At 49.6% G+C, this 26,579-nt stretch overlaps 1 protein-coding gene across 4 annotated transcripts in view; it reads right to left on the bottom strand.

The window, feature by feature from the left end:
* The window catches only part of NUMA1 (nuclear mitotic apparatus protein 1), a 1,289,555-nt gene that overhangs the window by 125,939 nt on the left and 1,137,037 nt on the right, over positions 1-26,579 (bottom strand). For all 4 annotated transcript variants that reach the window (XM_069640302.1, XM_069640305.1, XM_069640304.1 and 1 more), the window contains exon 23: positions 8,151-8,363. In XM_069640302.1, coding sequence (XP_069496403.1) covers positions 8,151-8,363 — 213 coding nt within the window. The remainder of the gene's footprint in view (positions 1-8,150; positions 8,364-26,579) is intronic.

The raw sequence follows: 26,579 nt of genomic DNA, 5'->3' as shown, positions 1-26,579 counted from the left end.
GGCAGGAATTATATCATATGTCATCTTATTGGGGGAAGAGTATGTATAAGGCAAGGTTATGTGGACCGTAGCATTATGCAGTGCTTTATACCAGAGATGCGCAGATAGAAAGTATCACGTGTAGCGTTCATCTTAGTGATTGATTGTCTTACGAGGCAGCGTTCCAGGTTAGCGTTCGTGTCGTCATAGAGCATTACCTTATAGAGCTTCTGCGGTGCTGCAACCCTGTGCCGTATGACCGACAGCTCAGGGGTTTTCAGATAGCCTGCGGAGCAGTCAGGCCCTCGTACGAGGGAAAAGAGCAGCGGGGAACAGGCCCTCGGTAGAGGAAAGGAAAGCTACAGAGCGCTCCGTCCCCCACCTTCACGGAGGTGTGGCCGGAGCCTAGTGTACTCTGCTTCCGCAGCGCATTATATCTGCGACACAGACAATTTCATACTGGCGGCGAACGGGCCGCTCGCTAGAAGCTATTCGCGTGGAGGAACGGCAGGAACTTTCCCATAGCTTGTGCAGCTCGCTGAGCAACACGTGACAGTCAACAGCCACGGCGCACGGGATCAGGTTTCCTGCTTATAAGAGACATTAAGCCTCAGCCTAAGAAGGGAAGAGGCAGAAGTTGATTATAAGCCATCATTGGGAGCAAGTTTTCCTGCTTATAAGAGACATTAAGCCTCAGACTAAGGAGGGAAGAGGCAGAAGTGAACTATAAGCCACCACAGGCACAAAGAAACTACATAAAGTCCGGTGCAGCCACACAAAAAAAAAAAAAAAAAAAAAAATATAGAAAAGCGGATTATAAATAAGGGAATCAGCTAAAACACTTGGGAATTATCTCAAGTAAGGCCATCTACTAGCAAAGTGGGCGGCAAACACACCTACACCAGGTATCCAGGCACACAGCATGCTCCTAACCATGTCAGAGTTCAAATAGAGCGAAGAGGAGCAGTTATTAGACCTAGCTGCCAGCTTCAAGGAGGTGCTGGGGAATTCACTAGTAGATGCTGTGGCACAAGGGCTGAGACCCCTACAAGAAAGGCTGGAGACTTTAGAAGCGATGCTTCATCATCCTAAAGATAGCACCACGAGGACAGGCCGCACGCCCACCGAACGCTCTGGAGCAGGGTCGTAAGAGGAAAGCCTCTGACGACCCCCAGGGCCCTTTGGGTGGGGTGAAAGATAAGGCCCTGGAGGTCGCCGACGCCTTCCCAAAGCTTAAAAAGTAGCCTATTTGCTTCACTCCTGGGGAAGACAATGAAGGAAAAAAAGACCTGGGCTCGGAAGAGGAGCCAGCAGACGGGGACTTCTCCCCACAGGAGACAGAAGAGCCAGTCGAGGAGGAATGGGCGAAGCCCAGCGGGGGTAAGAGCCCACAAGGAGAAGCACCTCGAGGAGGAGCAGGATGGTATGTTTGATCTGGAAAGTATCCGTAACCCGAGATCATCCGACTGGCAGCCGTCACAAGTGGTAGCATAATACATGATGGCGAAGCTGAGAAAGGCCTTAGAGAAGAAGGTTAGACAGTGCCTCCGAGCGGAATGCCCACGTCCGGACCTTCCCGGAAAAGTGGCAGAGACCCCCCCCGAGCTGGACCCTAAAATGCTTACCTTTGTATTCAAGACCAGCATGGACCCACGTAAGGGTATAGACAGATCATGGAAGTGTTGCCAGGAGAAAGTGCTAGACCTGGCAGGCCCTCTCGCTAAGATCATGGATCTGGCAGAAAGAGCGAGAGACATGAGAGGAAGTAGATCCGGAGGCCTTAGCAGGTTGGGCGCAAAGAGCCGTTTGCCTTCTAGGGAACGCTAACTGCGCCATCGCATCGGAGGAGAGGTCTATTGCTCAAAATCGACCCAAAGCTCAGCGACCTAGCGTCCTATGAGGCTGGAGAAGCAGCTCAGGGGCCCCTATTCAGAGAAACTTTCAGAAAGGAGATGGGCCGTTTCGTGGGCACGTACACATCATTGGAGAAAGCCCAGGCATCCATTCGAAAGATATTCCCGCATAGAGTTTTTGCCGGGACTGGTCGTTTCAGGGGCCGTACGACCAGTCGCCAACAAGGAGGGAGAAGGCCCCCCCCCCAAATCATAGAGCGCAATACTGGGAGAACAGACAGCAGGATGCGTTCTTTCCAGCCAGAGGCTGCAACACCAGGGGACGCAGAAGCAGAGACTTCAGCCGAGGGCAAGGATTTACACCAGGTAAGAGCGATTGCCTACCCCCCAGTAGGAGGGAGAACCAGTATGTTCTGGAAAAACTGGCGCATGCTTTCCAGTGATGCCTGGATTTTGCAAACCGTCAGAGGTCTGCAGATAGAATTTGTACAGCCACCAGTGCAGACCCGCACACCCCCCCGCCCCCCCAGACTCCCCCCTCCCAACAGCAGCGCCTAGCAGTAGCAGAGCAGGAATCTCTGGATCACAAGTTATCGCTCCTGGCGCAGAAGAGAGCCATAGAGAGGTGCTCGGAAGCCCAGAGTTTCATAAGCAACATGTTTCTCGTTCACAGGAAGGAGTGTGTGTGACCGGTAATAAATCTGAAAGAGCTGAATGGATGGATTGTTTACCACCATTTCAAGATGGAAGGGATCACCAGCTCAGAGAATGCCTGAGAGAGGGGGACTGGTTGACAAGACTACACTTAAAGGATGCTTCCCTGACGATTCCAGGGCTGGAGCATTTCAGGAAATTCCTGGCTTTTCACTGGAAGCAGCAGCTCTGGCAATTCAAGACGATGCCCTTCGCGCTTGCGTCAGCGCCATGGGCTTTCACCAAGCTGATGAAATTCGTAGCATCAGCAATCCGAGAGAAAGGTATAAGATTAATAATACATTTAGACGACCTTTTACTGCTCGCAGAGGACCGAGAAGCGCTAGTATAACAGACTAAGTGGGTTCTAGACCTACTGCAGTCTTTAGGATTTCTAGTAAACACAGAGAAGTCGGATACCAAGCCAGGACAGAGGCTAGATTTTCTGGGGTTCGCATTAGACACAAGAAAAGCTACGCTGGAACTTCCAGCGAGGAACATTTGAGATATCAAAAGAGAGATCAGGCTATGTCTGAAGAAGAGTGATTTCTCTGAGTCCTCGCGAGAATTGTGGGGCTGTTGGCAGCTTCCATCCAAGCCATATTTCCGGGTCCCTTACATTATCGAGCCTTACAAAGATTGAAGATAAGACACCTTCAACAGGGTTTGTAGTATCACCAGTTGATACCACTGGATCAGGGGTCATTCACGGAACTGGAATGGTGGTTGCAGAATATGGATGCCTGGAATGGGCGTGCCATTTTCGAGGACCGGCCAGACCTGATCATAGAATCAGCCGCCAGCCGCCTAGGCTGGGAAGTGCTATGCAGAGAGTTGCAAACAGGAGGCAAGTGGAGCGAAGAAGAGCTGTGCCTACACAAACTGCCTCGAGCTACTAGCGGACTCCTTCGCAATCAAGACATTCATGAGGGACAAAGATGGACAACATATCAGCAGTTTGTTACATAAATCACTTAGGCGGGACAAGATCCAAGATACTAGCGGAGCTAGCGAAGGATTTTTGGCACTTTTGCCTGCAGACAGCGACGTCAGTGACATCGGAATATCTGTCCGGAGCACTGAACCTGGTAGCAGACTAGAATTCCCGATACCTCACAGACTCCAGCGACTGGAAGCTGGATCCCTCAGTATTTCAGATACTGGATCGGAGGTGGGGTCCTGTGCAAACAGATCGGTTTGCGCCTCGCCTCAACACTCAGACAGCCAATTACTTCAGCTGGAGGTTAGACCCAGACGCGCAAGGGACAGACTCATTCCTGCAAGACTGGTCGGGCGACCTCCGTTACTCATTTCCTCCCTTCATGATGTTGAGCTGAGTGCTAGCGAAATGTCGGAGGGAGAAGGCGGAGCTGGTTGTAGTAGCACCGTTGTGGAAATCACAAGTGTGGTTCCTGTTAGGCAGAATCCTGTGCAGTGTCATTAGGGACCACTACACACAATTAGACTACAGGTGGCAATACAAGTTTTACCTTTGGTACAAGCCTGTACTACTATGTCAGAGTGGTAGCGGTGGCGGAGCAGCCAGGCTCATCTCAAGAGTATATGACCAGTAGCAGAGATTACATAAAGGGACCACAATTACTGTCACTCAAGCAAACACTGACTGAAGGTTTCGGGTAGAAAAAAAGTACATTTATTTTTAAACCATTTGTTATAAACACAACACTTCTATTAAACTTCAATAAAAACCACACGTTAAATATACTACAACTAACCAATTCACTTTGTACAGTAAGTCTCAAGGTAAGTACCATGTGTTTGAATGAACCGGTGTTATGAACAAAACACGTTACCGCGAATATGATTGCTATCACTTTTTGACAGTTCGGTCTACTAAACAAACGACTTATCCGTGACATGAAATGCTACCGGGGCAAAAACACACTTAGCACCTGAGATACCCAGAGGGAGTTGGAGGCAAAAATCACAGGCAATATTTTGGTTAGGCAGGCAGAATCAAGAAACACGCAAAAACAGGAGGTCAAAAGTCAAAGGGCCGGAGCCAGGGTCAAAAAACACCGGGGCCAGTTGCCTAAGATCACATGGTCAGACAGTTCACGATTCAACGTAGCCAAAAGTACTTCGATATTGTCAAGGTTCGGAAGCAAAAGTTATAAGAAGGAGGGAAGACAAGAGCAAGCCTTGGAAATGTAGAAAAAGGGATTCCCCCAGTTTCGTCAACAGAACACAGTACCTTGTTCCAGTAGTGCAGCTAGTGCCCTGGCAGTTGTTCCTGTTGGTTTCCCGCAGACACACGATTCCTGGAGCTTCGTTGTGAAGGAGGACGTCTGAAGGGGGTCTGCACCACACGGGGATGAAGCCGGCAGCAGCGATAAGGAATAAAAGGTGCGCTCTTTAAAAACAGGAGAGGCTCTTTAGGTGGCTATCTCGACCACTACAGCAGTGTGCAGCGATTTCGACCACGGAAGAGGATAATCTGGCTGTAGAAGATGAGCTGGCTATCCCCACCAAGCTCAAGGGAAGACGACTCCGGACTGGCTCTTCTCTGAGTCGTTGAAGAGCAGATAGCTCAGGACTGCAACAGGGCTTCACCGGGACGGGGTAGTTGCAGCAGCCGTCGTTCTCTCCGCTTCTCTTCGGTTCCTTGTCGTTCCAGTGGCGACTCTTACTTCTAACCCAAGAGACCTGCCTTTTATGCGAAAAACCCCCATTCACACAGCCTGGCTGTCAATCACCCAGCAACCCGGACAACTACCCTGGCCAATCATGACAACGACTTGGGTTTCCTATGATACCGTGTGCAGGGGGTGACTACACCCCTCCCTCACATTCAGCCCACCTAGACACCCAGGCACCTTGAGGAGGGTTTCTGGGCAGAAACCAGCCAAAAGACAGTGAACAAAGAAGGCGAACCTAGTTTGCTGCGCAAAGTAAAACACAAGAAGGACTTTAACAAAAAGAAATGGCGAATAAACCCAACTGGAGCCAAGAGAAAGACGATTTGGTCAAGCGGGTTTATATTTGAGGCTAATATAATAGCAAAGAAGAGTACCACGTTTAGCTAATATAATCACGGTAGAAAAGTTAGGGTAGATACCACAGCCACCAGCCAAGTCTAAATGTCAAAAGAGCGAAACAATGCTCTACGAGCTACAGATACAAAGGGATATGAGTTAATCCTTTCTAGTACTCCATGAAAGATGGGGTGTACTGGATCTGTGGTAGATTGAATAAGTAAAGTTAATGGTAACTTTACCCTTTTCTGGGGGACAGTAGTTGCCTCAGAAATGGAGTCGGGGAAGTCTCAAAGACAACCCTGTGCCACAGCACTGAAGGTGCTGTGTGACACACAAAAAGAAGGGGGCTACTGAAGTGGTTTACTTCAGAGTCCACAAACACAAAAACAGGTAGAAACATAGCAAAACCCAGGTAAGAGTGGGAGAAAAGCTCTCACTCTTACCAAGTGGAAAAAAATAAACTCCAGAAGTCCAGCAAAGCTGCTGGGGGACTCACTAGGTGAGGGAAATTAGCCATAAATGAGAATTCTCCCTAACAGTTCCCGACACTGATGGAACTCTCGATAGATCTGCCGAGAGTCCTCCCTGAAGGAGAGAGACTACTCACGGACCCAGCTCGACAGTGTCATCCTCTGAGAGTGAGAGGGACACTCCCGCTCATCGCGTGTAGGATATCAGGAAACGATGGGAGCTGCCAGGCATTTCGATTAAGGCTGCCGAGCTCATTGCAGAATCCTTGGCACCATCTACTAGGAGGAGCTACGACGCGGCTTGGGCCAAGTGGACTGGCTGGTGTAGACGGAGACATTTTCATCCCATTTCAGCACCTGTAGTGGCTATACTGAATTTTCTGGAACAGCTCCTACAGGATGGGAAAGTATTCCGCACCATAGGAGTGTACAAATCAGCGATCTCAGCGGGCACTTCCCGATCGAGGGAGCCCCGGCAGGAGAACATCCAGCAATAGTTAGGCTCATCAAAGGAGCCAAGTTTAAAGTAATGCCTGAACCTAAATACAATGCCCTATGGGATGTGGCAGAACCACTGTCACACCCCATTGGGCGATTGATGGAGAGCTGGCCAGCAGACAGATAACTATCTCTCAAGCAGCTGTCAGGTAAACTGGCGTAGTTGCTTTGCCTCATATCCTGTAAACGAGTGTCCGATATCAGAGCTTTAGAAATTAATAGGACGACATTTGGCCCAGAAGGAGTGACCTTCGCGATAGTGCTAAGAACTAAGACAGGTACTTCGACAGTTCACTACCCGCATTTCCCGAATAATATCAAATGGTGCATAGTAAGCTGCATCAAGGAGTATGAGGCTAGGACAACAGAATAGAGCAGCGAGTACTACTCAATTGCTAATAGCGTGTAGAAAGCCTTTCCATGCAGTAAAAACAGCTACCATTGCGAGATGGGTCAGAGAAGTGATGCAGGCAGCAGGGATTGACTTACGAAAGTATGGTGCTCACTCCGTAAGAGGAGCTATGGCATCCAAAGCATATACAACAGGAGCATCCTTGCGAGAGATCATGCTAGTGGAAGACTGGGCTAATGATCGTACCTTTAGAGAATTTAACTTTAAGCCATCTGAGAATATAGCTGTTACAGTATTGGGGAAGCTTTAACCAATCATAATGCTCTCCTCCAGTCTTGCCATAGAATAAAGATTACCCCTGCTATCTGCGCAGGGAGTATTAATTCTATTAAAGACTAAGAGGTGAGCATTAGTTTCCCACCCACTGGTATTTGTTGATCATATATAATGATATGATAAAGCTAGACACCACCCTTATATTCTGTTTTGTATCTTTCTTAGGAGAAGAGCAGAAGAATTGTTGAGTGAGATGGCTAGTAAAGTGAGCGAGCAGCCAGAGGATCTCGGCAGACAGTTGGAGTGGATAAAGTCTTCGCACTGTTGGCAGGACAATAAGTTCATGTATAAGTGACAGAGCACGTAAAAGAGAGGAGCTCAGGGACAGGATGTGGTCATAGCTGAGCTGGAGAGTGAAGGACTACAGAGACTATGGGATGTGTAGTTCAAAGAGGGGAAAGTCACTTGGGACATTTCAAAGTTGTTGGTTTTGTTATAGTTTGTTGAAACTGCTGAAGAGTGGTAATAAAAGAAGTTGAAGCATAATGCTCGCGTCCTAGTCTTTAATAGAATTAATACTCCCAGCGCAGATAGCAGGGGTAATCTTTATTCTCCTGTGCCATAGTCCGTTTTGCTAGTGCCAGGGACAGGTCAGACTAGATTTGGACAGAGGACTTATCTTCATTTTGGACTCAACGATTACTGACGACTACCCTAGTTAATGTTACCTAGGAAACCTATAGCATAGGGAAAACTAGGAGTTTCTACCTTTTGCGTTTAAGAAAGTAAGTACCAAATGGCAGATCCACGTTCTTGCTCTCCTCCTGACCTGCCACAACAGCCAAAGTTACTGGTCTGTGGATAGTTACACAAAGAGTACCCACCATCACAGATTCTGCAGTACACCATAGGATGTTGCACCAAGGGCAAAACTTGGTGATAGCCACACGCACTACTCAAGTGGTTATGATAGGCCATTTTACACAGATAAAGACACTGTTGGCACCCATGCAATCGTGTATGGCCATACCTCAGGGGTGTCCGGGCCCTGATGAGAATCCTCCGTTTGGCGTTTCAATTTATTCCTTGTGGTGATGTTGCTGCTGATGCTTGGCTCCAGTGTCAAACGATGGGATGCAATTGCCTGAATCTGACTAGGAAGCATGGATCCACGACGCAAGGTCTCATTTGGGTCACCAGTCTTCATCTCCTCATCTGTGATTCTGAATGAGGCAACAGTTGTCTAGAGAAATACAAAGATGACAGATTAACAGATGTTCACCAATTGGAAACCCTGAAATTAGTAGCAGTATTCTGTGAGAAATCTGGGGGTATGCTCCCATGTAGACACAGAGAATCCCCTACTCAGGCGGCCAACGCTGGGGTGGTCAACCGTTGGAGGATCACCTGGGTAGGGGAGGTTGGGGTTGCCCCCAGGACAATACCCTAGGTGAGATGCGGTATCCCAACTGGACAATGGTGAAAGAGGAAGTCCCAGATGCCTTCTTGGGATATCTTGATTCCCATAACCCAAACCCAGGCAGCAAGATCCTTACAGCTTGCACTAACCATCATGACCCCAGAGAAAGGAGGTAAGGAGCCAATTACCCCAGAGAGAGGGAGGAAGGCACAAGTAACTGGACCAGAGCACAGAGTAAGATGTATTCATTTGCTTCAACTTATAGGGAAAACCACATAAACCCCTATACCCCTAGATCAGTATGTTATTTCGTTATGTTATTTTGCATTTATATAGCGCCTTATATACCATTGGTATGGTCTGAAGGCGCTGGTAGGTTGAACGCCCTTGGGAACCGAAGTTCAGATCAGTAGGGAGAGTCAAAAGGTGCGTGTGAGCACCAGGTATGTGTGCAGCTGGTGGGTATTTGTGTAATAGCTGCTTCTTAGCTGTAGGTGTGGTGGTTGAGCGATCAGGAGTATGTGTTCGTTCTGGCAGGATTTATCGAGACCGAGTGTGGCTGGGTTAGGCCTGAGAACGCCTGGCTGGGGGGTGTGTAACCAACAGTGTTTACTTAGAATGATGTGGAGTGAGCGGCGGATGTTGGTATGAGAACAGTTATACCGAATGGTGTCATAGTATCTCTGTGTTCTAGTTGAGTGGTGATGTAAAGGAGAGAGTAAGCATGATGGTATGATATGGTGGGTTATATGCTCTTTCAAACGTTCTCTGTATTCGAAGCCATACTATATACGTCACGCAATTATATGCGCTCCAGTCTGTTCCGGGCACTCCTATCCTCTCCGTGCACCCCAGTCTGCTCCACACACTCCGGTCCGCTCCACACACTCATGCATTCCAGCCTGCCCCGCACGCTCCAGTCTGCCCCAGGCATGCGCTCTTGCCTGCCCCAGGGTCTACGCATTCAGTAGCTCTACGTACTCGTACATTCTACGCAACACGTCCGTTCGTTCGTTCCAGGCACTCGTTCGTTCCAGGCACTCGTTCGTTCCAGGCACTCGTCCGCTTTATGCCCTCACACGTACTATGCATTCACTTGTTTTATGCACTCAACCCCTCTACGCACTCAACCCCTCTACGTACCCCTTTTTGATAAGCACTCATTCGCTCATATGCACTCGTCTGTTCTATATATTTGCCGGCCCTACCCACTAGTCTGTTCTATGTAGTCTTCCACTCTACACATTCTTCCGCTCAGCTCATCCATCCCACTCTGCTCATTCATCCGTTCCCCGCACTCTGCATGCATTCCACATTCATCCGTTCTACATGCTTATCGGTTCTACGCACTCACCCGGTCTGTGTAACTCATCCGCTCTCTGCGTTTGTCTGCTTTATCTCCTTGCATGCACTACACCTTCATCTGCTCTACGCAATCGCCCACCCTACGCAATCGCCCGCTCCCCGCACCCACCCGCTCTATGCACGCATTCAACAGCAATATCCAGTTCCATATATTCATCTCTATAATCATCTGTTTTATACCATCATCCGCTCTATCCACTCACCCGTTCTATACATTCGCCAGGTCTGTACATTCATCTGCTCCAGCGATCTACACACCCTCCACACTTACGTACTCATCCGCTATCCACATACTCATCTGTTCTACACACGCAACCGGTTTACACTCATCTGTTCTACACATTGATCTGTTTTACGCACTCCTGCGTTCTACTCGCTTCTCTGTATTTACGCATTCATCCGTGCTACACGCTCGCCCGCTCTACACACTCAGCCGCTCAACATGTTCATCTATGCTATACACTCATCCGATCTACATACACCTTCGATTTCCACACTCACTCGAACTATATAGTCATCTGTTCATCCACTCATGCATTCGTCCCCTCAGCGCATTCATCTGTTCCACCTGCTTCATCCATTCTAACTATTCCCTCCATGCCATTCACTTTGTTCACTCCTCATGAATTATGTCCATTTCAGGAGTTTAAATCTCTTTACCGTATCCGTATGATTTACTCTTATTAACCATTTCATTGCTTTGATTTACTTTATTCGTTTGATTCTGTTTGTCCTAATTTATATTAGGGGTTATTAGCTATCAAGTTCTCGCATCAGGTAGTTTGTTGGATCGGTGTCATTGAGATGCTGTTAGTCTGTTTGGGTTAGTTTGGTACGGGTTGGTTTTAGGGGAAGAGCCAGGTTTTCAGCAGTTTGCGGAATGACATTACATCCTCAGTTAGGTGGATGTGGGGTGGGAGTGAGTTCCATAGCGTGGGGGACAAGGCTGAGAATGATGATCCGCCTAACCTGACCGAGTTTGTCTTTGGCATGACTTAGGGTGCGTGTTGGGTGATAGGGTTTTAGCTTGTCTTGAAGATATTGAGGTCCGGTTTTATGCAGTGCTCGATGGGAGATGCATAAGGTTTTGAATGTCACTGTTCGGGCTACTGGAAACCAGTGCAGCGTCTTAAGGGCTGGGGAGATGTGGTCTCTTGGGCCGAGCGCAAGTAGCAATTTGGCTGCCACGTTTTGTGCTCTTTGGAGTTCATTCAGTTGGTACGCGTATGAGGTATAAGGGTTTTGCATAGTCCAGTCTTGATATAACGATTGATTGGACCGCGTAGTGTGTTGGGAAAAGGAGAGATATCGAAAAATTCACCTAAGGGTTTTAAGGTGGTAGTGGCAGGACTCTGAGACGTTGGCTTGGCGAAGAGTGTTAGGTCAGAGTCAAGGGTGCATCCAAGATTTTTCACTGAGTTGGAGGGGGTCGGTGAGTTGCCCATGAAGTTCTGAGTTAACACATACCATGATTTCCATTTTGGAGGGGGTTTAACAAGAGGTGGCTTTGGGTCATCCAGAGTTCTAAGTCAAGGAGGCAGGAGGCCAGGTCAGGACGAGAGTTGGGTTTTGAGTTCAGGAGTTTTAGAATTAGTTGAGTGTTGTCGGTGTAATTGTAACACAGGATGTTGTGAGAACGAATTATTGGTGGGAGGGTGATCAAGTAGAGATTGAACAGGAGGGCGGATAGGCATGCTCCTTGTGGGACTCCCGCGTCTACTGGTCGGGCTTGGGAGGTATAGGTGGAGAGTATCGTTATTTGGTACCTATCTTTGAGGAATGAAGCTATCCATTTAAGAGCGGTTCCACGAATTGCTAGGGAGTGGAGGCGGTCTAAGAGGATTGAGTGGTTGATTGTGTCGAAGGCGGCGGATAGGTCAAGAAGGATTAGTGCGGTGCATCCCGCTGAGTCTGCCGTCATTTTGAGGTCATCCCAGATTCAGGTTAGGGTGGTTTCAGTTCACTACAGATGACACTACACTGCATCACCCTACACTCCCCAAAGAGACACCATATTTGCCTCAATTCCAACACCAGCCCCTTAAACCACCGCCAATTCGTCATGGTCACTCACTGTTGCCAGAACCAACCCAAACTTTACAAATTCCACCCGCACAAAACACTTCTGGTGCGCAGTGCAGCAAATTGGACTGTCTATTCCTCTACGCATACACACCCCTCAAGTCTTCGACTTCGCAAAAAGCACCCTTTTCAACCATCATAGATCCGGCTCCACCTATGCTCACCATGCTGGATACCACTCTTTGAGCAAAATCAGCAATATTACATTCCAACTACTGGTCTAAAAATCCAATTCCAACACCACATCTCTTCTACCACTTAGTTCTGCATTCCAAAGGAAAGCACACCCTGTTCCCAGCCATCACCTGTTCAGCACAACTCCCAGCTTAAACTCCAACTAGTGACAAAAAGAGCCCCCAAAACACTGCCCCCGCATGCAACCTAAATGTTGGCCCACCTCAGCTGGATTCTGCACTCAGGACCACTATATAAAAGATATGTCCGCCCATCGCCGCTGGGACTGCTCATACAATGCCATGTTATGGTTGTATCCAGTATTCGCCAAACCATTTTGTACCAAATGTCTGCCATGAAAACGAAAGGGGGCTTTGGGTGTGGCAATGTGATATGGGGGCGAGAGGGTTTTGCCACATAGAACAAATAAGGCACCTTTGCCTACCTTGAAAGTATTTTATTTGAAATGCCAAGTATCTCATTAAGTACTAAAAATACAATTCAAGGGTTCCTTTCATTGACTGGCAATTGACTGGTACAGTGGGGGTGGAATGACATAAAAGTTACATACCAATGGTACATAAGGCGCTATATAAATGCAAAATAACAATGATCACACCAAAACAAAAACAAAAAACAAAAAAATTAAATCACAGGAAGCGCATGGAACCTCGACAGTCTAAGATTAGTGGTGATGGATGATGCAGAATGCAACTGCCAAGTGAAACCCAGATGTTAGCTTTTCAAGGTGGCTCCTTCATGACACTGCACAAAAAGCGTCACCATGGTGCAGGCATTAGCAGTCGGGTCTTTGCAAGCACGTGTAGCATACTGTCCAATACAAGGATAACTCAAGAGCCAGACAAAAGTTGACAATTTCTTTCTGTGGGGACGAACAAAGCAGGGGAACTGTATACACCCCTTGTCAATATCCGAATAAGGTGATCAGAACTCAACTTAAATCTTGTTATCCCTTTGAATACACTCACCTAACATCAACGGAAGGATTACAATCTCGCCTCATCTCCCCCTCCCCACTTCCCCTGAGACGAGGAGGAGTCCACTAAGATCAATGACGATTACCCATAGGATAACATGGGGAAAGTAAGCGAAACCTCCTTTAGAGAAAACTACTTTCCCACTAATAACAAGCAGAGTCAGGCATTGGCAAGTAACCATTCACATTTGACTGTGTTCAACTATAAAAGGTGTGGTCAGTCACAGAAAGAAGAACAAGCTGGGGATTCAGTCCGGACCAGTGGAGTGGGGCTGCAGCGTGGCGAGGGGGCAGTGCATCCAGGGAGCCGGAGAAGCGCTCCCTGCATTCCACAGGCTAGATCCAGTGTATTGCTCGTTCCCTTGGGGCCAGTGCCCACCCAAAGGTTGCCCGAGGGGCAAGTGGTGAAACCCTGACATTGCCTGGAAGAACCGCCTCTCAACGTGGCGCTGCCCGGTGAGTTTCACGAGGAATGCAAGAGGAACTCTGGAGCGTGCGTTTAAATGAGAGCGAAGCGGGAGAAAGGCACAGACAGGCAAGCGGCACAGAATTGGAAAAGAATGGAAGGTTGAAAGTTAAAGAAAAGGCTGAAAGCGCAGCAAGGAGAATGTAGATTGGAGCGAAAGGTGCGTAAAAAGCCAGATCGAAGCAGAAAGCAAGAGAAAGTGAAAAGAAGCAGTGAGTGGCCCATAACAAGAGAGGGAGACAAGAAAGTGAAAGAAAGGTGCCTGGGGCACGTTAAAGAATGTGCAAGTGTGCATAGAACAAAAAAGGGTGCAAGTGTGCACAGAAAGCAAAGCAGATCAGCAAAGTGGCAGGGGAACGCCAAAGAGGGTGCAAGTGTGCATGCAAGTGAAAGCAGAGTGCAAGAGTGCACGGAAAGGAAAGCAGAAGGTGCAAGTGAGCACAGAAAGAAAAGCAGAAGAAAAGGGGTGCAGAAAGCATCGGAAGGGAACAAAAGGGTAGCAGAAGAACGGGAGAATAAAGAGGGGGGAGAATCAAGAAAGGGGCAGGATAGTCACGCCCTTCTTAAAGCCTCCTATTCTACCCCATCAAAGGATGGTTTAGGAATCCAAAATAGAACTGTACTGAATTATGTATTGTGTTTGAAAGATGGGAGAGGCCTAAAGCTTGGGGGGACGAAGAGAGACCCTGAGATGCCTATTTAAGAAATCAAAGTACACTCCGATAAAGAAATGGTATTGTGTTCCAAGATTGAAAGGGGCCAGATCTTGGGGAAGGCAGCCCTAAGAGGCCTAACCAAGTCGGAGACTTGTTCGTTTTTGTTGAACGGTTGAGACCATTGAAGCGTGGGGAAGGGAACCCCGAGAAGCTTACAAAAGGAACTCTGTTACCATTTTCCATGGTGTTTTGAAAGGAACCGTTACCATTTTTTTGTTGGTGTTTTGAAACTTGATGAAACTGAAGCTTGGGAAGGGAATCTCAAGTGACATGAAGACACTTAAGGTAGTTAGAATACCTACAAGGGATCTGACGAGAAGGCCTTATTAATAGCTCTGTGAATTGAACTCATTTGTGTGACGACCCAGCAGCACCTGGTAAGAAGACCAACAGAAACCAATCTTGGTTTCCATTTTTGTTGAACCACTATTTTTCTTATTTTTAGACGACTTCCCCATCACATTTGTGTATAGAGTGAGGGCAAGCACAGGCTTAGACACAGACAGACCTTTATTTTGGACTCTTATCCCACGACGGCCATTAGAAATATCAGTTGAGGGGATTATCCCTTCAGAGTTGGGGCCAGTCAGGCATTACACCAACCAAGGAATCTTAGTAAATAAAGGTTTTCAAACTAACCCACTTGAGTCTGTCTCTTTATACCATGCCTGTCTCACAATTCTTAGAAATAGTTTGCTCCGCATGCAGCATTAGTTTGCGAGTTAGCCAAAGATATCTATGGCTTTGGAATAGTCTAGTGATCTATTACAATCATCTTCTAGCAGCGTCTTGCTCGCATGATAAAATCAGACATGCACATTGTCAGTTAATGCAGAACTAAGCAAGACAGTGGGGGGAGTTTCAGGAATGAAGTCAGAGGAATATAAATGCCAATTCTAATAAACTAACCGGGATCAGGTCACCAGATAACATCATGTGGTGGGTGTATTTAACTCATGACATTTGGAAGATGTGAGTTGAGGATTTTTCAGGGTCTTCGAATATCACTGTAGTGACCACAGTACTCATAGTCCTTAATCCCCTTTCCTACATCCTTGCGGGCGTCCCCCAACATGGGGACAGTACAGGAACCTTTGGCAGCAGAAAATTGAGCTTCCCCTTTAAATTTAATATAGCTCGCGGGGCGCGGCCTGAGGAGTGGGAACGCCCCACCAAAGCCACCCTCCAGAGCCTCATCTCAGTCCCCTTAGAAAAACATTGGACGCTTAGATACCGGTCTACACTTATAGATATTAGCCCTTGGCATACCAGTGGGGGAAGGTGAGTGGGACGCATGGAGGAAAGAGGGCGAAGGACTACGAATACTCTAGTCACTACGGGGAGTAACTTTAATTACTCATACGTCCAGTTCTCTTTCCTCCATCCTCGTGGGCGATTCCACCAAAGAAGAAACATAGGGTGGAGCTGTGATAACCTGCCTCATATCTAGGATGAGGCAAAAAGGTTCCTCAGGACCGCCTGATGAAACTCTGCATTGCGCCTGGAGCTGGTGTCCAGTGAGTAGTGCTTACAGAAGGCCGATGGAGTGGCCCAAGTTGCCGTCTTGCTGATGACATACCAATAGGCATGTCTCTGGAACGAGATGGCCGTGGCCTTGCCTCCGATCGCATAGGCGTGACCCTCTCCGGAACACATTTGCCTATGGGGATATACGCCTTTGAAATGGACCATCCAACGGGCGATTGTAGCCTGAGACCGGGAGAGGAGCCCCCAAAAGTCACAAAATGAAGGATTTTGTCAGAGAAATGAAACTTGAGAACCCTCTTGAGGTCCAAGGAATTTAGGAACCTCTCTGCCCCTGACTGAAGGTTCGGGAAGAACACCGGCAGGCAGATCTATTGATTCGGGTGAAATGGAGAGACCACCTTTGGCAAGAAATTTGGCTGAATGCGTAAGATGACCTTGTCATTATGAAACGTGGTAAAGTGCTTGTACAAAGACCTGCTGCTCACTAACCCCGTCCGCAGAGGTGAGAGCCACCAATAAAACAGTGTTTAGCTACACCAAGTTGATGTCACAAGAAGCCATTAGCTTAAAAGGCTTGCGTTCAAAAGCAGCAAGAACCACATTGAGGACCCAAACCGGATGCGGTCTACGCTCTGGAGGAAAAAGTCTATGCAATCGCCTAAGGGGGCCTCAACCACTGGGTTGGCTGCCGAAAACGTATGCTCAGGGGAATTCTTGTAAGCCCCGATGGCCATCAGTTAAGTGCAGCAAGTATCCACCTGAACTCCAGAACGATCCAGGTGTGCTGAAAAGGTCAGTGTGTCAACTAGAGGACAGGTGACAAGGTCCAGCCGCCTGTCGCGAGCCCAATGGCAGAACCTCGTACATTTTCTATTATATTGGGACCACGTCGAGGGCCTCCTGGCCCGCTGGATGTCCCAGTTGTCCTCTAAAAATTGAGCATGCTGAAGCCTCAGTTGATCAGGAACCAGGGCGCCAGAGCCAGTTTGGCTGGGTCCGAATGTTCAACTACCCCGCCCTGCTGCGTCAGGAAGCCCTTGCTGGGGATTGGAAGATGGATGGGACCCTGGTAGCACAACTGCAGCAGATTCGAAAAGCAGGGTCTCGAAGGCCAGGGGGGGGGGGGTAGGGGCAACCAGGATGATGCTGCAACCCACATAGACCTGGAACTTGTAGGGTCTGTTGGAGCAGAGGGGTGGGCAGGAACGCATAACACCTGAGGCCATGCCAATAGATCTGGAAGGTGTCTCCCAGTGAACCCGTACCTGCCCACTAAGCAAACTGGGGGCACTTGGCATTCTGGGGCTGTGGGGGGAGCGAACAAATCCAGGTCTGCACACCCCCAACTCTTTAACAGGGGCAATTGTTGTGCAACACCCACTCATAGGTGTTCAACCCCAAGCAAATTAGCTGGTCCGCTTCCGCATTGCTGTCTCCCGGCAGTGGACTTTCGAAATCATAATCCCCTCCATCAGAGCCCATTCCCAGATCGAAACTGCCTCCATGCAGAGGAGGGGGCGGGGAGGGTTGGTGGGACAGTAAAACATTGTAGTAGAATTGTCTGTCCTGACCAGAACCGACTTGTCCCTGATGAGGGGCAAATCTGCCTTGTGGGCCAGGCCCACTGCCCTCAGCTCGAGCAGATTAATATGTAGGAGGGCTTCTGTCCTGGTCCATGCTGCATGTATCTCGTAGCCCTCCAAAGTAGCCCCCCAGCCCGAAAGAGAGGAGTCAGTCGTCACCACCAGGGTAGGCTCCAGTCGGGTGAAGGAGGGATCCTACTGAAACATTGCCATCCATCAGCGAAGATCGGGCAGAAGGAACGCCGTTATAGGGATCCTGTCCGACAGACCATGTGTCCTGATCCCCAATTGCCCGGCAGGTGGAGCTGGAGGCATCTCCGTGCTGTACAGTGAGCACGCAGGAGGCCATCAGGCCCAGAAGGTGCTGAAACCATGTCAAGGTGGTATTGTTGGCCAAAAAGTGCCCCACTGCCTTGCGGAGGGACAGAAGCCACTCAGGCATGAGAAACACCCGCTGAACAGTTGGAAGACCAGTTCCTGAGATGGGCACAACTGTGAAATACCCAGCTGATGAAGGATATCTGCCAGTCTCTGGCAAGAGTGCACCACTGCTTCGAGTGACCCCGCCCTCACCAGCCAGTCGTCCAAGTAAGGGTAAAGATGATGGTCCTCCAAGCGGAGAAAGCCAGCCACTGCGTTCATCAACTTCGTGAAAAAACAAGGAGCAGAGTGTAGCAAAGGGCAGCCCATTGTACTGAAAGTGGTATGACATAATTGTGAACCGCTGAACCTCTGATATGGTTGATATATGGGTACATGCAGGTACACATTCTTGAGAACCAGAGAATACATCTAGTCCTCTGCATACAGTTACTCAGCTATGTGCACAGGAGTAATCATCAAGCATTCCAGCGGTAAAGACAGAATTAGAAATGACAGGTCCAGGACTACCGTCAGGCCAGCCTGGTTGTTCTTGGGTACCGCAAAAATCCTTGAATAGTAACCAAAGCCCCTGTCTGCAAGAGAAACCGGTTCTATCGCCTTCATCTCCAAGAGTGAAAGGACCTCCCGTAAAGGTGCCAGGGACCCGATCTGACGAAGAGAAGGAGAGGATGGGAGAGGAAGAGAAGTCTGTGGAGACTATAAAGAGGATCCACGGTTGGCTGAAGAGATTCTTCTAGGTCCCCTGGAACAGAGCCAAATGGCCCCCCCACAGGCAAGCTGTGTTCTGTGACCTTGACGCCACTGCCTCTTGGTGTCAGAGGCAGCGGAGGGGGAGCGGAAAAACCTGCACAACGTCCTCTGCTGCTTCCTCCTGTTGTCACTGGGCAACCTGTCGGGCCTCAGTGTACCGCAGTCTTGGAACACCGTGAAGACGGACAAAGTGCAGCGTTTGTACTCGGTCCTACCCTGGGGCTTGAGGGGAAGGATTTCTGACCTTGTTTTGTCAGGATGGCCAAGGACTTAAAGGTTTGAGTGGAGGTTTTCTTCTTCGTCAATTTGTCATTGGTGGACAAATGGAAAAAGGTCCACGCCCTCAAAGTGTAGATCCAGTATCCACTCCTGCACTTCAGATGAAAACTTTGAAGCGTGCATCCACGCCGTCTTCATCTCAACCCCAAGGCACAGCCCTCTGCTGGCTGTGTCAAAGTGGGAGACCGAAGACTCCATGAAGTCCTGCACAATGGCCTGGGCATCTGCCAGACCGGCCTTGAAGGAGGCTTGCTTGTCCGAAGGGAGGTCGAACAGAAACTCCCCGACCTCCAGCCACAGATTCTGGTTAGCTGCAGCCAAGAGGGCATCCATGTTGGCTTGCCGCAGAAGCAGTCCTGAGATTGCAGTCCATGGCTTTCCTAAGGACTCAAGAACTTCATCCTCCTTGGAGAGGCAACTGGAGATGGAGGAAGACAACAATGGTTTAGAATAACAGGCATCGGCCACCAGCCACCACAGAGGAATGGGGCTGCGGGTGGGAGGCAAGGAGGACTTGCTCCTCGTCGATCAGCCTAAACCTGTTAACTTCTTGTTCATCTGGCCGTTGGCCCTTGGCTTCTCCCAGACCCTTCGCGCCACCTGCAGGATATCCTTCTAGAGGGGGATGCCAGACCGGATCGTGGTGCGTTTCTCCAAGACCTCTGCTAGCACCTCCGACTCCTGGAGGGGCATCCTCAGGAAGAGGGTCCCTCCACCCCCCCCCCCCCCACCACTGACAAGAACTCTGCCAGGCCCTGGAGGTGGTCATGAAAGGCCTTAGATGCTGAGGGCTCATCGTGCGGGGCTTCATACGTCCCCCCCCCTCCCTTTTCACAGGCAGAGGGGAATCCGGGCTCTGGGACACAGAAGGTGTCTCTCCCTCCCCCCCCCCCCCCCCCCCCCCCCATGTCCAGAGCCGCAGACAGGTCAAACGGCTGTTGAGGGGGAGGCGTTGGTGGAACAGGAGGCGGGGACAGTACGACCGGTAGGGCCTGAACCGGTGGAGGGACTGGCACCAGAAGCGCAGGAGGAACAGGCGTACCACCCAGAGGAGGGGGCTGACCTCCAAAATGTCCTTCGGGAGACCCTTCATCGGAGGGGAACGCATGAGGAGGAGGAAGCATTTGAAGAAGCGATGCTCACTAGCCGGCGGGGCCCTGCCCTCCGAGGCGCTGGGCCTCCGCTCCTGGTCAAAGCACTGCTGCGTCTGGTGCGTGTAGCTGTACGGCTGTGACGTCTAGATGTACCCGAGGGGACCAAAAACATGCGCTGTCGCTTCCAGAGGGTAGATGGCTGGGATTACTCTGCAAAGCCGACTCAATGGGTCCAGTGTACCGGTGGGAACCATGGGGCAGGAGTTGACACGCTGTTGAGACGTGCTGAACAGAGGGCCTACCTTGTCTTGACGACACCATAAGGTGGGGAAGGAGAGAAGTGTGGAAGCTCTCCCTCTACAGCGACAAACGATTCTTCAATGCCCTGTGACCGAGAGCGCTGCAGGTCAAACATGAGTCCCAGCGGTGGTAGGGCACCAAATACTCAAGACCGATTGCATGAGGGTCTGAGTTCGGGAATGAGAGGTCGCATGAGGCACATGTCATGAATCCTCCCGTGGCCGGCATGCGCCAGGGGAGCCGAGTGTTACACTCACCTGGCTCCCACAGAGGCGTCGATCTGAACTGGACAGCTGCGGTCTCCACCAATGTGACGCGTAGGACCGAGATGACGGACTGGACTGGCCCACCTAGCTTCGTTTGCTTGGCCCATAGGAATACTCTTCTGCAAATGGAGAAAGGGAATTAACCACCCGTGGAGTTGAGCGTAAATTCCCCCACCCCCGCTGTTCTCCCCACAGATCACCTTTGATGTCCCCTCTTATAGTCTCACCTGATGGTTTGAAAAGGTGAGCTCTTCATCCTGCATTGAGCGCTGGGGCGTGTTGATAACCAGTTGCTTCACTGGCTCGAAGGAATTGGTGAGTTCCAGAACAATATTGACTCCGAAAAGTATGTAGTTCGTAAGAGTTCACATGTCTGACTTTCACTCTTGTCCGATTCATTGCAGTTTGCAGCTTGACCCCAGCAATTAGTTCCTCGTGGTAACTGACGAAGATCAGGGAAGGATTTGGCTTATCCTACTCTGTTCAATAAAATAAGGCCAGAATGTAACCTGTTGCTTGCTCCCTTATTCAGGTGTGGAGAGAAAATATGAAGTTTGGGGAATAATGCCTCCGGCAGTAAAATTAGGTAAGTCCATTGCGGTGAGAAGAGTTCCCCTTGTTTGTCCCTTTGTCTCACCTTGTTGTTCCCCTTAGGGGCCGGGATACGGCGAGGATGTAATGGAGACTGCGCCGACCCGTGAAGAGGAATAGTACCCCTGGCGGTATTCAGGTAAGTCTATGGGGGTAGTTACTATTGCCTCTGTTTATTCCCTTGGCTCACCTTTGCTGTTCTTGTGTTCCCCTTAGGTGCCAGAGTGCGGCGGGAACGTGCAGAAGGATGCAGTGGATTGTTAGGATGCTGCGAAGGCCGTTGAGTTCAGCGTGGCGCTGCAGCAGGCGAGGCGGCGCACGTAAATGCTTCTTTCTTCCAGCTCGAAGGCACGGTGGATCCAGAATTCAGGTAAGGATCGAAGGTTTTGCTCTTATTCTAACCTCTTCTTCTGTTCCTCCCTTTTCTAGGAGCTGCAGACTCGAGGCGGGCGTGGCAGAAGACTGGATGCAGGCTTGCAGACACGGTGAGCGTTACGCTGCTGGATGCAGAATAACGCAAAGCATGTGCTGCTCTTCGGGCGTGGTTTAAATAGCCTCCAAAGTAGTCCCAGGTAAGTATTCCTCCCCAGCCCCACACGAGTAAAAAATAGTCCCCTAGGTAAAATAGTCCCTTCTATGCCTCATTTGGCTTGGAACTCTGCAGCATGGTCTGCATCAGGGAAGCTTGCAGCATGGTCTGCATCAGGCAAGTTCTACTTTATGAGCTTGGCGCCTATGGCGCCAGGACTGACTCGACATATGAGCCTGGCGCCAGGACTGCACCCAAACAGCCCCTAGAAGGGGTTTTTGGGCTTGCTCAAAATAACTTGATGCCTGCTTCCGGGGTTGCTGGACCTGGTCTGGTTCCCCGGGGGTAGGCATCATGACACTGAGGCACTAAAGGGAAGTGAAATAAGAATTGAAAAAAACGAATTGGGAGCAAGCGGAAAGCTAAAAAGTCTCTGCGCTGGCTGCCAGGTGTGACCCGTCCATACGGAAAAAGGGACTGAGGTGAGGTGCTGGAGTGTGGGGCTTCGATCGGGCGCTTCCACGCCAGAGTGTTACATTAAATTTAAAGGGGAAGCTCACTTTTTCGCTGCCAAAAGGTACCGTCCCCATATTGGGGGGACGCCTACAAGGATGGTGGAAAGGGGATGGGACGTACGAGTAAAAGCAGTTCTCGTATTTGATTTGAGCATTTTTAGGCAAATAAGAATACACTCATTTTAAAAACATTTTGTTGCAATACCCTTTGTGACTAGCATCAGACCTGAAAATACATTTCCTTTTAATTTACAGACCCTCTCCAGGTGAGATAACAGAAGCTCTTTGTTTGTGGAATGCACTGCTGATCACTGTGGTTCAAACACATCAACACTACTGTGCAGGCAGCCAACACATGTATACACCTTGTAGTAATCTGTTAGACCGTTCCTCTTGTTGCAGTAGCTGCTATATTCTAAGGAGTACAACAAGCAAGCATTGCAGCTTGTTTCAGTGGTAACACAAAACAGATTTGTAAGAAAATCCTGATGCGAGAGCTTAATAACTGTGTCCAGATGTTTTTTCTGAAGTCCTTTGATAAGGGGTTCACAGACCAACTTGTAGTAGGGTGTGTACAATTTCCACAAAGTTAATCGAAACACTCACAAAAACAATGTGACATAACGGTCTAGCTTTAATCTTGAGAGGGGAGGAAGTACAGATCAAATAAAAACACAAATGACTGCCCACAGTATAATTACTGAAAATGCATACCGATTATATAAAATGTTGAGCATACACAAGTAATGAATAATAAAAACAGTAACAGTGTCCCAAGAAAACACACACAACACTTTAAAACCAGGTAATGCAGTTGCAACTGAGAATATACTATTGCGCGAATAGGCAGGTTTTAATGAGATTTTTGCACAAGCTCCATAGTGAGGTCTGTGTAAACATCTAACAAAGGTAGAACAGCGTTGTTCCCTAAAAGAAAAGGCCACACTGTTAAGTTGTAGCAGAGCAGTCAAGCTCATCTCAAGGAGGGGTGGAAGCCTGGTAGTGAAGTATAGTTATTTCACACAGACCCAAAGATAGAACATAGCATTAGTGTGCGTACACACACACACACACAAAAAGTATAAGGTACTCACCGTAGTGACTAATTTACTCCTAGTCCATAGTCCCCTTTCCTCCATACTGCATGGGCGTCCCTCACTAGGGACGGGAGACATAAACCTTTTCACCAGGAAAAACCTTCTTCCCCTTTAAATGTAGAGGCGCGCTGGGGCACGGCCCTGGGAGCATGAGCTCCCCTGACTCCTCCCACCGGCGCCACTCAGTCCGCATTGATGCATGGACAATATTACTGTTGCCTAATCACACCAGTTTTATTAGGGGGGGCGGGGGTGGTGGGATGTATGGAGGAAAGGGGACTAAGGGCTAGGAATATGTTAGTCACTATGGTGAGTAACTTATAATTACTCCTACGTCCCATCCCCTTTCCTCCATACTGCATGGGCGATGACAACTGCATGCAGCCCCAGGGTGGAGAGGTAACACTCTTTAAGGAAACAAGTTCCTTAGTACTGCTTGTCCCAAAGCTGCGTCTGACCTAGAGCCGGCATCCAAACAGTGTTTGCAGAAGGCTGAAGGAGTGGCCCACGTGGCTGCCCTGCTTATGACCTGCCACGGGACGTGTCTCTGGAATGCGACCGTGGCCTCGGCTCCAACGGCATGGGCATCCATGTTCGCTGGAAGTGGTTTGTGCTGCCCCGCATACGTCTCCTTGATGGCCGAAACCATCCGCCACGCTATAGAGGGCTTGGAAGCCTGATGACCTGGCCTTGACCCCCCAAAAGGTGACAAAGAGCCTCCGACTTGCGGAAGCTCATGGTCCTGTCCAAATTAAATTTCACAGCGCGCCTGACATCAAGACAGTGCAAGACCCTTTGAGCATCGTCCTTAGGATCGGCAAAGAAAGTAGGGAACACTATCTCCTCATTTAAATGGAAGAAAGACTACTTTAGGTAAGGACACGAGATGCGTTCTCAGGACCACCTTATCTCTGAAAAGTAGCGTACGATTCCAAAGCCACCAGTGCCTGGATTTCGTTAACCCTACAAGCAGACGTAAGACCCAACAAGAGAGCCGTTTTAATGGTAACAAGCCTGATGCCCGCGGACGCCATTGGTTCAAAAGGTTTGTGCGCCAGGGCGCCCAACACTACGTGAGGTCCCACACCGGGTGTAGTTTGTTGATAGGCGGCTAGAGCCTGGTGAGGCCCACAAGATTTCACTTAACCGGCAGGTTGGAGGAAGATAAAACTTCCTCCTACGAGTTCCGGTAGGCTATGGCCGTCAGATAGGTATGGCATGTGTCTATTTGCATTCCTGAGTGAGCAAGGTGTACAGAGAAGGATAGTACATCGTCCATCGTGCAAGTAAGCGGGTCAACCTCCTTCGATTCTGCCCAGTAGCAAAACCTAGTCCCTTTGCTTTTGTACTGGCTCCTAGTAGCATCACTCCTAGCGCCCCGTATGATGTCTAGATTAGCCTGTGACAGCTGCAGATGCTTTAGCTGCTCAGGAACCACGCTGCGAGGGCTAACTTCAGCGGGGCAGATGACCCTGCCTCCCTGCTGCGATAGGTGAGCTGGGCACAATGGCAGGTGAATGGGAGGCTAGTCTGAGAGGCAGAGCAGCTCCAAGAACCATGGTCTCGCAAGCCACCAAGGAGCTATCAGAATGATGCTGAGGTGATGTGATTCTCTTATCTTGCAGACCACCCTGTGAACCAAGGGAGTGGGAGAAAATGCATATGCCGTCATGCTGTTCCACTAACTGCAAGGAGTCGCCCAGGGAGCCGGGGTCCTGTCCCTGCCAAGAAAAACTGAGGGCACTTCTTGTACCAGGTGATGAAGATGCACCTGCGGATGCCCCCATCTGCTGAAGATCCCCACAGGACAAGATAGTTCAATTGCCATTTGAATTGTCAGCTCCCAGTCTGCTGAGCCTATCCGCCTCCAGGTAGGGCTCCCTCAGGAGGTGGATTGTGCTCAAGTAAATGTTCTCCAGGACTCACTCCCAAATGCTGACCGCTAGGCTGCACAGAGGAGGGAACCTGGTGCCACCCTGCTTGGTGATTGTAAAGACCGGTAGGGGGTGTCTGTACTTCCGCTCTCTATATGGTAGAGAAGAGGCACAGAGGACCCCAGCCAAGAATCTCTATTATTGGTAACGTAGTCGAGCAATCAAGGCCTAGCTTATCAGGAGGTGATGCGGGCTGGTTCTTAAGTACAGTGTAGTCCCCGAACCCCCACAAAGGAATGTCCACACACTGTATTACTGAAAACAGTCTTTATATAATATTCAAAGGTATGTACACGATCACAATAACGCACTTTGTACTTGGAAGTCAATAATGATAAATATATACACGTCTAGAGTGGTACCACTAATGTTATCAAATCTCATTAAAGTGCATCAACTGTACGGTTAAAATGTCACACAGATCAATAACGAGTAAACCAGCAATAGAGATATGAAGGAACGCAAGATGGTTGAAACAATAGGCAGAATACTGACCCCTACCAAGAGGCACAGTTCGGTGTGGAGATCCCCACCCCCCCAACCTGGGCAACCTGTAAATAAAGATATATAGCACAAGCCCAGTCCAAATGTTCAATACTCTTACTTCTTCCTGTTAAGGTTTTACCCCCCAATGTACCTGGTGGAGTATAGAGTTCTCAGACAATGCACCGACCGATCCTTCTTGAGGGCCTCCCTTTCAGGCGGGAGCCACGGATCGTCGAGAGGTGACGGGGAACTTGGCGTTCGGTGTCGGGGAATCGACGGCCCTTCTTGAGTGCCCTCCCTTTAAGGCAGGAGTCACGAGTCGTCGAATGTCCGACGGTGAACAGGGTGAACTATGGCAGGGAAGTGGCAGCTTTGTTCCTAGCGGTGCTCGACGACGACAGAGTGTTGGCGTCCTGCAAGGAAGAGGCGTGCGGGTCACCTCGGTGACAATACTTCTGGACCGCAAAGAGATGATGAAGAACTGTGGCCCAGCAAGGGCGTCGAGTAGTCGGCGTCTCTGCGGTCTTTAGGTGGCGGGAAACCCACCGGTGGATGCTCCTCAGCGCGTCGACGGTCGGGCCTTCTCCAGCGGGAGACAAGCGGATGCCGATGCAGACGAGAGCGTCCGATGATCAGTTGAAGTTCTTAGGCAAACGGGAGCACGGCGGCTCCGGTCGGCGACGGCAGTCGTCGACAGTGGCGGACAACAGTCCGGGTGCTTCTCCTTGGAGTTCAGCAGCAGTCCCTGTATCGGGTCGGTAGCCTGTCGTAGGTCTGTCTACCAGGGAGCATTGGCAAAGATCAGCTGTGCACGATGGTCCCTCATAGCTCGGGAAGAGGGCGCCTACCACCAGGTCCTCTCTGGGTCAGTCCTTGGAGGCACAGCAGCTTTCAGATTGTGAAGGAGAGCAACATCAATTCTTCTCGTCCAGCAGGGCTTCCA

This window comes from Ambystoma mexicanum, chromosome 7q, assembly GCF_040938575.1.
Source record: "Ambystoma mexicanum isolate Mex_15411 chromosome 7q, UKY_AmexF1_1, whole genome shotgun sequence".
In the NCBI taxonomy this organism is placed as follows: Eukaryota; Metazoa; Chordata; class Amphibia; order Caudata; family Ambystomatidae; genus Ambystoma; species Ambystoma mexicanum.
Note: the sequence above shows the minus strand (reverse complement) of the source record. Positions and strands in the feature narration are given on the sequence as shown.